Source organism: Protopterus annectens, chromosome 11.part0, assembly GCF_019279795.1.
Source record: "Protopterus annectens isolate FY-2018-M chromosome 11.part0, PAN1.0, whole genome shotgun sequence".
Classification (NCBI taxonomy): domain Eukaryota; kingdom Metazoa; phylum Chordata; order Ceratodontiformes; family Protopteridae; genus Protopterus; species Protopterus annectens.
Genome location: NC_056745.1, coordinates 148,928,082 through 148,941,264, shown reverse-complemented (window position 1 = coordinate 148,941,264; position 13,183 = coordinate 148,928,082). Strand labels below are relative to the sequence as shown.

Sequence of the window (13,183 nt, the reverse complement as noted above, 5' to 3'; positions counted from 1 at the left end):
ATCCCCCCCCCCCTTCTCACCTTTGGGATAAGGTCTGGAAGGGGTAGAAAAACGGACTCCCACGGCAGAGAGAGTCTTACCTTCCTGCTCGCACCTAGTCAATGTATCCTTCACCTGAGGTCCAAACAACGTTGAGCCATCAAAGGGGGAATTGGTGAAGGATGCCTTGAAAGGGTCCGCAAAATTGCAAAGCCGCATCCAGGCATAGCGTCGTAAAGCTACACCTGTGCCTGCGGCCCTACTCGCCCCATCAGCTGCATATGATATAAGCCACATGGAGGAGTTGACAATCGAATTCAGGGTTGCCAACTGGGAGTTCATTTTGTCTTGGTACCCCTCAGCTGTTGGATCCTGCATAGCATCACCCATATCCTTGAGTAAATCCCTCTGGAGACAGGTGAAGTGACACAAGTAGTTCAGCGACCGCATGGCAAAGGTTGCTGAGGAAAACATCCGCTTACCGTACCTGTCCATGGTCCTAGACTCCTTATTAGGAGGATGGACAGGTACCGAAGGATCGGCTAATTCCTTCTTAGTGGCTGCGGCCACCACCATGGCATCAACAGAGACACCTTTAGATAAGAACTGTTTCTCTTTCAGGGCAGTAATAAATTTTGATGGCCTCCTTGGGGTAGGTTCCACCGAATCAGGAACCGTCCAAGCCTTCCTTGCCACCACTTCCATGAGGGGGTCAAAGGGAGGAGACACCCAGGAGGTGGAAGGGCGAGAGCCAAATGCCTCAAGGTAGACCGACTCGTCCTCTGAAGGGTTAAGGGTGGGCCAGTTCCCCCTCTGTTTAAGGATTTCAAGGATGTCAGCAAAAGAGACATCCTCAGAGGGGGACCGAGGGGAACCTTCAGATTCCTCCAAGTCGGTGTCGGAGGTGATAGACTCAGGGGAGTCAATGTGCTTCCTCTTGCACTGTCTCTTCCGAGGGGGTTCCCCTGCCGGATCAAAAGAAGCCTCGGAAGAGGAGGATATTCCCAATGGGGAAACCTGAGGGGCTGGCTCTCTACGGTCTGGTACGAGGGGGTGAGTAGAAACCACTGCAGGCACTGAAGAGGGAGGAGCTGACGGAGCCAAACCGTGGGGTAGACACGGGGTCTAGCACGCTCTGCATGACCTCGAAGGCGGCCCCGATCAGCCAAGGCCGAAGGTCCCCGCTCCGAGGAGACAAGGACCCCCCCGGCACCGACAGGGACGGCTCAGAGGCCGATGTCGGAGCCGAACTCACCAGTGCCGACGCTCCGAGAGGGAGAACGGGGTCGGACAAGGGTCCGATGCCACTCGCCCCCTCGGAGCCAACGAGGGAAGCTCGGCGCCGAGATCCCTCCAAAGAGGAAATTGGAGCAGATGACGGAGCCGAAAGGGAGGGTATCAGCTCCAATGCACCGACAGCCACAGCTCCGATGAGCCCCAGCTCCAAACTCAAAGGAGTCAGATGAGGAACAGAAGCAGGGATGGGAATAGCCGCTGACTGTTGAGTAGGGCTATGCAGCATTTGGGCCAGTGCCTCGGACTTGAGAAGTCTACTCACCACCCTTTGTAAGTCATGGTCGGACAGCCTGGAGGACCAAGAGGAATGGGACCTATGGCTCCGCTCTGACAGAAGTGGGGATCCCAGGGCCGAGTGGATGGAGCCGATGGAAGGGGACCTCGACCTCTTCTTAGAAGGTGGCTCCAATAAGACTATCGGAGCCGACTGAGTCTTAGCAACCTCTGCTCCGGCCGGAGCCGATGTAACGGTTTGAGTCTTCGAAACATCGACTCCAGCCGGAGCCGATGTTGAAGCAGCCTTGATGCTCCCAGCGTACGGCCCTGAAGCTGGAGCTGATGGCCTGGAAGTCTTTGAAGGCTTCCCCGATGCAGACTGGGTCGAGGGGCCTTCAGGCTTTAATAAGCATCGGAGAATAAGTTTATTTTTGCGTTTCTGCAGGACTCTCGGGCTGAATGCATGGCAAACAGCACAGGAGTCCTGCAGGTGCAAAGGTCCCAGGCAATAGACACAAGAATTGTGACCGTCTGTCCGAGACATTTTCTGACAGCACGAGTCACACTTCTTGAAGCCTGAGACCTTGGAGTCTTTAGACATCCCAGAAAAGGAGACTGTATATCAAAAGACACAGACACAACACACAGACACACCCTTTAACCAAAAAGAAAAAACCCAATCACACTGAATGACAAAGGGAAAAAGGGGAGTGGGCCAAAGGCCTAGAACTTAAAAAGGAATAAAAAGGGGATAAAAACGAGGGAGACCCGATTTAAACTAAAAGGATACCCTGTACTATAAACTAAACTAAATAAAAAGGATAGGGGTAAATATTTAAAGTTTTTAACTAGAAAAAACTCAGTAACCTGCCAGAGCCGGTAGAAGAAAGCACCTCACAGCTAAGTGGCAAACGAGATCTGAGTAGTTACCGCCTAGCATTGTGGGATATAGGGGAGCCTCGAGCCGGTGGAATTAGCTCTCGAGCTTTAGTATTGGCCGAGTCGGAGCCGAGGATCGGCTCCGAACCCATTTAGCAAGAATGAAGGCGAGATTGACAACTTAACATCATACATTAACAGAATAGAAAAACTATTTTAACATTTTTTCATTTAAATAAAATACACATCACATATTTTCTTTGCTACTTTCATCAGTATAAGATTACAAAAATTGTTAAATTCCTGCCTTCCCTTAAACCTCAGTCCTCCTCCTGAACATAATTATACATGTACTGCTCCCATAATTTCCATTTACTACTATATAATTTTCTCCTTCCCTTATCTAAAGAGCCCTCTTCCAGTTCTTTTATCTATTTTATAACATGCATATCTCAAATACAGTGGTGTAGATGTTGAGTTTTGTTTTATACTAACTGCTTTTTTTGGCAGCCAACAGAATTAAACTTAAAAAGATCTTACTATGTCAAGGCAATTCAGATCCTGTACCCCTGCTTGAAAGAATCATTTCCTTACTTAACAGCCATATGCTCACCCAATATTTGCATTGTCGCTTCACTGCAAGAGGTTCTCTGGATCGATTCTCGGCTGGGGTGCCTTCAGTGTGGAGTCTGCATGTCCTCTCTGCATTCATGTGGGTTTCCTCTGGGTGCTCTGGTTTCCTCCCACATTACAAAAGACATGCGTCTGGAGCGTTTCTCCCCAGGCCTCCACTGAAAATGGGCTTTGATACAAGTTGCACTTTCCCAGTAAACAAATGTTAAATAAATAATTTCTGATGGAGTAGTCTGTAGGAGTTTTTTTAAACCTTCCAACTAATTATACTCCCCAAAATACACATTCCCAGTTACTTCTTGCTTCTCAATCACACCTCCAACATATGCAATCTACCTGAGGAAAAATTCTTTGAAGTTTGCATGGGGTATAAAAATAACTGTGCAAACACTTCCAAGCAAAGATCCTAAACCTTCTGGACTTGGCTGCATACTTGGTAACCATACAAATGTCTTCATTATTTTCCTATAAATTACATTTCCAGTCTCTCTCCCCAATCCTTTCTAAAGTCATCTGACTGATTCTTACAGTGATCATGCAATATTTTATATGCCCTAATAATTATTCCTATTTTAACAGCTGCATCTGGTCCATATTCACTTAAAATCCCCCCATCTCTTTCTCTTTGCCTATACTCCCAGATCAAGCCCTGCTAAGCAAGACAGTCTCTAGCCTGCAGTCCTAATGTCTTCTTGGCCCCATTCCACTCTATTAGGTTCCTTTGCCACATTTCTCCAGTAAATTATACCCCCCTCTTGTCTAGTCTCTGTACTCCTACTTGCAGTCATCCCTATTGGCAAAATCCCCTTTCTCCATTCTTGTATTGCCTTAGTTCTTACAATATGTTCTACTATTTTATGAATATAATATTATGTATGGTTATTATTCACCTTAAGGATCAGCATCCAAAATCCTACTCTCTAGCTATTTCTTAAACCTCCCCTTCCTTCACCATCACACATTTACACTTTGAATTATAACCTTCTGCTTGCATTATCTATAATCCTTAACTGTGAAGCTCAAAAATATCCCTTCCAATCAGGTAAACCTACACTACCCTGTTCTATTGGAAGGATCACCTTATTTGACTTAACTCTTGCTTCTTTCCTTCCCAGATAAATTGTTTAAATTCTTTATTATTGCCCACAACTTCTCCTCACATTGAGGAGTATAACTGACCTGTATACAAGACTAAAGGGATTCAAACCATTGTCATTACTTGTACCTTACTATCCATATCCATAAAAAGTTTTCAGTTTTTCAATTTTTGTATTATCTTTTGATTAGTCTCTTCCCACATATCCTTAGCTGCTATAACAGAAGCCTTTTTAATTCATACTCCTAAATACTTCATCTTATGAAGTCCCAATAAATATGAGTGTAGCTGAATCAATTCATGTGTGGGTAGATAATTTACGAATATAGCCTTTGTTTTATCTTCATTAATTTTATATCCTGAAAAGACTTTAAACTATCTCAAAATGTTCCACTAAAATGCATTGTCCTTTGCTGGATATATTAGGTACAAAATAATCTGCAAATAAAGACAAATGTTCTTGAGTACCATTGAAGTACAAGGATATAATGGGTGAGTCCCTTATTTTCATTGTCAATGGCTCTAAATGTAAAGCAAATAAAGTGAAAAGAGGATATCCTGCCTGGTTCCTCAGTTCAAACACAGCTTATATGAAGGGAACCCTTCCACTTAATTCTTGCCTCTGATCCTTCATATAACTTTCTAATTAACCTTATTATTGTACCAGGAAATGCAAATGTTTCCAATACTCTACCCATAAAATCCCAGCTTATTTTGTCAAACACTTTTGCTGCATCAAGACCCACCAACAACAGAGTTATTTTAGAATCCAAAAGCAGTAACAAACTAACACAGTCCAACAAAAATCAGTGATTCTAGGCAGACCGGCACACAAAAGTCCAAGATACCCGATATTGGTGTAGTTGTAGTTTAATTACGCAAAAAACAGTACACTCACTTTTCGTTCTCCTTACAATACAAAGAACTTCTTCAGATCTGAAGAAGTTCTTTGTATTGTAAGGAGAACGAAAACAGAGTTATTTTCTTATCTTCTGCTTCCCTCTAAATCATCATTGTTCTATTTATGTTGTCAAATGCGTCTCCCCTCCACAAAACCACAATGATCCATTTGGCAATTCCTTTGCCATTTTTTAGCTGGGACAAATCTAAACTCTTTATAACGGGTCTATGTCATATAATCAAACTTCCAAAATTTCAAACACCATATGTTCGAACTTGGAACTTCGAAATATGACAACATCGAAACCTCAGAACAGCAAATTTTTTCTTAGGGAAAAAATTTGCTGTTCCGAAAAACACACACACAACACAAGCACACCAAAAACCTAATAAACCTGCACTAAACCTTACATACACAAATATCTATGCACTAACTTTAACCCAAACCCTAAGGTCCGTCACTTTCGCACACTTACCTTACCCGCACCCTAACCCTGAAATCTGTCACTATTGCACACTTACCTTACCCACACCCAAATCCTAAAGTCTGTCACTATCGCACACTTACCTTACCCGCACCCTAACCCCAATGTCCGTCACACTCGCACACTTACCTTAACCAGATCCGTAACTTTCGCACTACAGTAGAGAAAATGTCGAAGCTACAGAAACAGCTAACTGAATTCTTTCCCTGGAAAAGAATTCGTATTTCCGCGGCTTCGACATTTTGAGTTTTCGAACTTCCCCATTCGAACTTCTGGAATTCGCAAATCTGAACACTCGATTAAATGACATAGACCCTTTATAACTGTGGTTTAAAATTGAAATGGGTGTAGATGAAGCTGGATCTAAAGGGTCTTTGTCATCTTTAGGTAACACAGCAGCCACAGCTTTCTTCCAAGATGCTGGTGCTTCTCCTCCTTTCAAAATACTGTGAAACAAAATCACCTTCTCCCCTCCTCATTTCCAAACTTACAGAGGAATAAATCTGTTCCTGAAGACTTTCCTGAAGATTGATTATGGATCACCACTTTTATCTCATCACCTCCTGTCTGTTGAGCTCAGTCTACCTCTAATCTTGGCATAATTAAATCTTCCATAAATATTTCCATTTGAACTTTTTTAATTTCCACATTTCTCAGATTTATACAAATTTTCATAAAATTTCTGGAATATCTCTAAAACCTCTGCAGGCTCTCTGGTCATTTTGCTTGCTGTAGGTTCCCTACGTTTGGTGACAACCCTTTCAACATTCTGTAGCACAAGTCACTGTACTAAAAGTTTTTTGGCTCTGGAGTTATCAAAAATAGCTGCTTACCTGCAATCTTTCTACACTCATGCATATAATCTAGATACTCCCTTATTTTCTCTTTAGCAATCTGCATTTGCTCTTCCTCTTGTCTGTGAGTTTCCCCTTATTCTACAATACTTTTTACCTTTTTCAGCCCCTCTCAATAATTTCTATTACTTTTTAACCATACCTCTTTCTCCTTTATTATGACCCTATTTTAAACTCCATTTTCATTTTATCCTAGTCACTAGCTATAATTTCTGAAGATGTTTCTATCTTCCCTAACAACTCTCAAATAATTTCCATTATCCATTCCTTAAATTCTTTTCTTTTCAACAGGTAGGTGGGGGAATGGCAGAGTCTTATTTTTACTTCATTACCCTGCATTTTTATCTTAGTTTTTATTGAGGCTCAACCAGAAACAGTTACTGGATGTGTGTCAAAGCTTTCAATTAAATACACGTTAGTGTGAAATATAATTTCTGTCTAGTCTAGCCCAGTTTTTGTACCTTGGGAATAATAATTAAATTTTGTCCCAGTTCCCGCTACTGAATTCACATCTTCCATATAAACCATTTTCATAAATTTCTTAAGAAATTATTACCTGCCGAATGCTGATTTCTCCCAAAATTTTCTTAAGCTCCACAATAGCAGTTTTTGGTAGAATATAAATCCATGCCATTGTAATCTTCTCTCTTGCTAATAGCCCCTTATTACTACAAATCTACCATGTTTGTCTTTTTCCCTCATCTAACTATTAGAGCCCCTCTAGCAATTGGTATAATTACTCCTCTTTTCCACTGTCCCTGATATTCTGTTGATGACTTTTTGTTTTAATGAAAACCCTCAAAAACTAAATAGAAAACACCCCCATCCCCTATTAAATTGGAAGAAACACATAAATGTATGAACATCTTAAAAAAACATGAGTTTTAACCCTTTGGAAGGGAACAATTGCTCCAAATTGATGTCTGTATATACAGGCATTATCTAACCTAAGGTTACATTTACCCATGCTTAAGTGCATGCTACAGCCTGTGCTTCCACTTATGCTGACCGCTGTCTTTTTTCTTATCTCTCTTCCTCTCCCAGATACGAAAAACAGCTTGTAGGCTTTCATAAAACATTAACTTTCAGACTTAAGAAACTGTACACTGGCTATCTTTAACTAAAACTAAATTATACACAGTTCTATTAACTGCATTAAAGTATTAAGGTTGCTAGGGAGGCTGTTACCTCAGTCACTTCCCATAATTTCAAACTTACATTTTTCACTGAACTGCTTGCCATTGTATCTTTAAATTGTGCATTTCCATCAGCAAATAATACTTTGAATCCTTAAGAATAACTGCTTGCATATGGAGACAACTTGTCTCCATGGAAATATACTCCAGCAATGAGTCTTTGTAAATTACTCTGAGAGAAAGAATTCACAACTGCTTTCAGCTACAGACATCTTGAGTCCACTGAACATTTGCCAATGGAAAACAAACAAGCTAATATATTTTCAGTTGTAAAAAGCTTAGCATTATCACAACTTTCATCATTTTGTCTTATTTTTAACGCCCATATGCTTACAAAAATACCTGTCTACAACTTAAGCCAAAGGTAGCAATCTATTACTTCAGCCTTGTAAAATAAAGGGAGAAAATATCCTAATTTTACATATAACATAAGTACACTTTTATACCCTGCCCCCACCCCAGCAGCCCAAGATCAGAGCATATGAGTAATAAACTTGCTTTTGCCCAGCTTTTTTTCTCTTGTTATACTGTAAAACCTATTATTTCTTACAACTAAAATATATTTGTTTACTTTACATAAACCAGGAACCAAAGAACTATTCCAAAATACACAAAACCAGACACTGGTCACAAGAAACGGTTACAGATTCTGTGAAGTCTAAGTTATAATCAGACGAAAGCACTTAATCTTTTGTTTTTCCACAATATAATTAATTAAAATACTGGTGTAACCATTTCTTTTGACCAGTGTCTGATTTTGTGTACTTGTTTCCTTTAATATCTTTAAAATACATAACAGCCACAGAAAAGACTCCATCCACATTTAAAATATCCCTGACTACACATTACACAAAATGGTTTTACTGTATACAACATGCAGTTTATAGCATGCATCATTTTATACAAATATTAAGAAAAAAATTTTTACTTACAGTTTCCACCTTTTAGTATCCTTCTAAACAGTAATGATATAAAGTGGAGTATATGTTTTACAGTCCACCCATACATTTAACAAAGTCAACAAAAGTCCAGAGTTTTTCAGCCACTTTTTCTTGCAGATCCATATTTTGCAAATGCGATAAGATATTTTATAGTTTTCCACTTATTCACTTATTTCAGAGTTGCTATTCTTCTTATCTCCATCTCCCAACATCAAATCCAAGGTACTATTGAGTCTTCTAGTCAACAACTGTGCATTTTTTTCTGTCTCTGAATCATTCATTTTCCTTTGGAACATTGGAAAAGGCTTCACTGGCAAAGTCTCTCTATGAACTTTACCATCAAAAGAATGAGAAGCAGAGTCCCCTTCTGCTTTCTGACTTACTTTTGTTGGATAAACTTTTTTTTAATTTCTTCCTTAGCCTGTTCTGCTTAAAAAAAAAAAAGACTTTGATCCTCCAGGAAAAACACTTTGAAGATAGCTAGATACAGCAGCTTGACTCTCACATCTGCCTCTTGACATTCCCTAATTGCTGGGATAAATGTGTTTCTCTTCTATCTGATGTACAGTGAATAATCATTTTCTACAAACACTCTGCTGTCTCCAATTTTTAATACTTTGCCTTTCTGCCACAATATTGTCAGGATCAACTCTTTCTGTTAGTATGATTGCATCTTTACTAATACAGGTCTTGGCTGCTTTCTCATTGCCAGGTTTGGAGCATATACTCGATGCCCTTTCAATTAAAAAATTCTGCTGTGAAACACCAGTTGCTGTGTCTTTCGGCTTTTTCCAGTTAGGGGTCGCCACAGCAGAACTCCGGTCTGCTAATGATTGGCAGTAGATGTTTACATGCCAAGTTGCCGGCCCTGACACACAACCTTCAATGAAGGTACGCCCATTCAAGCATGTCTCCACACAGAAGACACTCTAGCTGAGAATCAAACAGAACATCTTACTGTGAGGCGACAAGGCTACTGCAGCACCACCACCGCAGTGGAACACCAGTACAGTTGTTTATTTGTGCTTTCATAAAATTAATAGAGTCTGTTTCTTCCAATCTCTCTGGTACAGCAGAACTTCTTAGGGTTTCTCTGTATGTGCTATCTTCTACCTCTATTTTTTTAAACAGTTCTTGAGAAACTTTATATTCAGCCAGCTTTTTCTTCATATCAACCTCTTTTTTGCAGTTTTATCAGTTCATCTGAATGGCTAGTTAAATCTTTTTCTATTTTCCAGCCTTTTGTTTGAATTGATATATTCCTTCAGTTCTGCATTTATTTTAATCACCTCTGGGTACAGCTGATTTATCTTTTCCTCTAAATTACTGCAGGCCATCTCTTGAACCAAAGTTTAAGCTTAAACTAACTGCTTTTTGCTGAACAGCTGCAGAACCTTCCCAGATGTGTTTTGTCTTCACCTTTTCTGGTTGATTTGTTTTCAGGTTTTCCAAATTTCTTGTTTGCTGCCATCTAGGTTGTGTATTTACTAGCCAGTGAGTTTTATCAAAAAAAAAAAAATTCAATGGCACTCCTTTTTCTCAGTCTCTGTTTTCACACTAGGAGAGGAGAAGTTATGCTGTTGATCAGTTTGCAGCCATCCTGGAGGTTCTGTGCCCATCTAGTTCTCATCTCTCAACCCTTCAGCTGCCCTCTATTTTGATTTGGGGGCCATCGGGTGACCAAAGCTCCATAAGAAAGGAGCATGTCAGCTAAAGAATGCTCAGCTTTCCCCTTCCCAGCAGTCACTTGCAAACTGTAATCTGTTCACTGATTTAGATAACATCATGACATTTAGTATTCCATGACTTAATCCACTGTGGTATACAGCTGGCTCATACACTCATATGGCATTAATATATCACCATAATAACACCGGCAAGAAAAGCCTCACAAATATTCTTGCATTATTTAATTTACTGACTTTTCTTCTGCCTTATTGGTTCCCAATACACTAATCATTCAATACATATTATGCATGTGCACCCATACATTCTCCCTGGAGCCAAACTGAAGGATTCCACCTTGTCTTGGTTTCCCACACAAAAGGTGACAGAGGACAGCAGATGCCATTGGCATAACCAAAGGGTCAGGCTGAAGGAGTCAGGAATTGATTCTCCAGCTCATATGATTTTATCTCTTTACTATTCCCTGGAAAGTTAAATACATGTAGTATTATCAACAGGCTATGCATACGTGACTATAAACATCTACAGAGTATCTGCCACATCTTCCTCTTTATAATTCCATGCTCTGGTGCATGACAGCCATCAGAAGGCACTAAGCTGTTATGATATACACACTTTTTTACTGATGAAGAAAGAACAGCTTTTAATATTTCCTTCTTTCAAAGATGCCCCCCCCTGGAATTCCAGCATATACTACAAACCTGGGTCATCTCAGTAATGAACTTTGTAGCAGTGGAATTAGAAGTGACAACCTAATGGTGCTTGGTTTACAGTTTCTGTTGCTAATAATGTGCATAACACACTCCTACAGCAGTAAAACAGGTATATATGGTCAGTCAGATATAACAAAAACCCCATGCTATAAAACCAACTTACCAAAACTGTGATCTTGTGAATGTGTGGCAAGGCAGTCAGTGATATAGTCAGGTTCTAAACAAGCATGGTATTCTCTGTTGGTCAAATCTGTAACAATGGACAAAGAAAGCCATGATGAATGGAAACTTTCTTTCAGATCTGGCAATCAAATGGAATACACATTTTGCTAAAAAAAAGAGGAAAGAAAGGGAGGAAATTATTTTAAAATGTGCTACTTGTGTGAAAAGAACCTGTATTATTTTGTCACACATTTTTAAGAAGCTTTGCCTAAGAAGACTTATGTTTTCCAACTTTTTCTAAGATTGAAAGACTCCTGCTACCAGGGGTGAGGTAGTGCAGGAAGAAGGAGAGCATAAACTAAACCTTCCTCCGTACCATCTATCCTCATTTAGTAAAACACAGCAGATATTCAGCTCTGTCAAGCAATTAATTCAGGCACAGTGCCAGAAGGTGAGGCATTACGAAATGTAAGCTGGTCACTATCACACTTTTCTAATCTCACAATACTGCTAATGAGTTAGTATTCTCCTGTGTTGCCACCTTGTTATTGTCAATAAATTAGTTGCCTTGCTACCCTAAAAAAGCTACATTCTACAAGACTGTCACCTTATAACTCCAGCTCATTCCCAAACTTTGGTCTGTACTACACTAAGAAATAAGGTGCATGTCAGCATAACTGTTTACAGGTATACTGACCTGTTTTCTTATGGAGAATAGCCATGTGTTATACACCGGTTAACATCCTTTACAGTGTAAAAAAAAGATGCCTTAACTGTCATTTGCAGCAGGGTTTAAGAATTAGGTAAGAAACATTTGTGTGGCTTTGGCAGCTTTCTTTAAGCAGAGTCACCAAAACTGTATGAGTACAGGCACATTCCACCTTTCAAAATGGCTGCATCAGAAATCAAATAAAGGCATGATTTTTAATGTTTAAAGATTTTAAAACAGAGTTGCTTTTGTTTTTTGCCACCACAGTTTGCCACTACAGACAAATGAAACCTATGTACTTAGACCCAACTGTAGGATCAATGCCCTCAGGCTTCAGGCAGCACAGCATCCAAGACTTTGCCAGGCTACTACCCCCCTAGCCTTCATCTGTAACATTCTGCTTGAGAACAGTCTACTCTAGATTTATTGTATGCTGCGTAAAATGGATAAACACAAAGGCACACCTCTAGACCAAGTCAGTAAGAGTGTGATTTCTGTTTGTGAGTGCTCTATCCGAACTTTTCTCTGCATTTTTGTCTGTTAAAAGCATTCTCAATTCTGCTCCTTGATCGGTTTAAAACTTTCATTTAGTGGCTACAGCTAAGAACTGTAATAGTGTGCATTACTATAATTGCATTTTTTATTTAAATTACTAAATTGTAAACTGCTTTTTCATACTGAGATTTGGATTTTCTCTTTGTGGGTGCTCTTTCTATGCTTTTAAAGTGAGGTTTCTGTGTTCTGTTCAGGTGGCATAATCTTGATAGAGGCCTGTTGTGTAGGCTGGAAGTTTTGTTTGTGTTTCTGGCAGCCATTTTCTGCTGATTGTCTTCATTATTATTGAGACTAACAAGGCCTCCTGACCTTCTGTAGTACGAGTGATTGGGTAATAGCAGGGGCTGAGTAGTAATCTGATCTTCCATCTCTTCCATTCTTACTGCTATATAAACCCTGTGTCTTATAAAGGTTCTGCTTGTATTGTCATGCACTGGATTGCATTGCATAAGTGGAAATTCCTTAAGATTCCAAGAGCAGGCTAAGTTATTTCTTACACTTATTTCACTGAATTGCACTTCTGAAACACTTATAATTGTGCTATACAGTTGATCTACTATATTTTTGCACTGTTATAAAGCGTTTTTTATTGTTTCACTGCATTTATGTACTGTTTTAAACTGTTTTAGCATTACTTGACTGCTTTTTCATACTGAGAGTTGTATTTTCTGTTTGTGAGTGATCTATCCAAACTTTTCTGTGCATTTTTGTCTGTTAAAAGCATTCTCGAGTCTGCTCCTTGATCTGTTTAAAACTTTCATTTAGTGGCTACAGCTAATTTTTTTTCCACCCACCCTCCGTAGTGTTGTGTGTTCTTATACTGGGTGGCTTTGCAGTTGCCCGCCCATACTGTATATTTGATCTGTGACACTCCTCCCAGTCT

The 13,183-nt window shown here is 39.9% G+C and overlaps 1 protein-coding gene across 1 annotated transcript in view; it reads right to left on the bottom strand.

Moving 5' to 3' along the window:
* The window catches only part of LOC122814917, a 278,216-nt gene that overhangs the window by 122,331 nt on the left and 142,702 nt on the right, over positions 1 to 13,183 (bottom strand). The window contains exon 4 of the mRNA XM_044087181.1: positions 11,038 to 11,124. Coding sequence (XP_043943116.1) covers positions 11,038 to 11,124 — 87 coding nt within the window. The remainder of the gene's footprint in view (positions 1 to 11,037; positions 11,125 to 13,183) is intronic.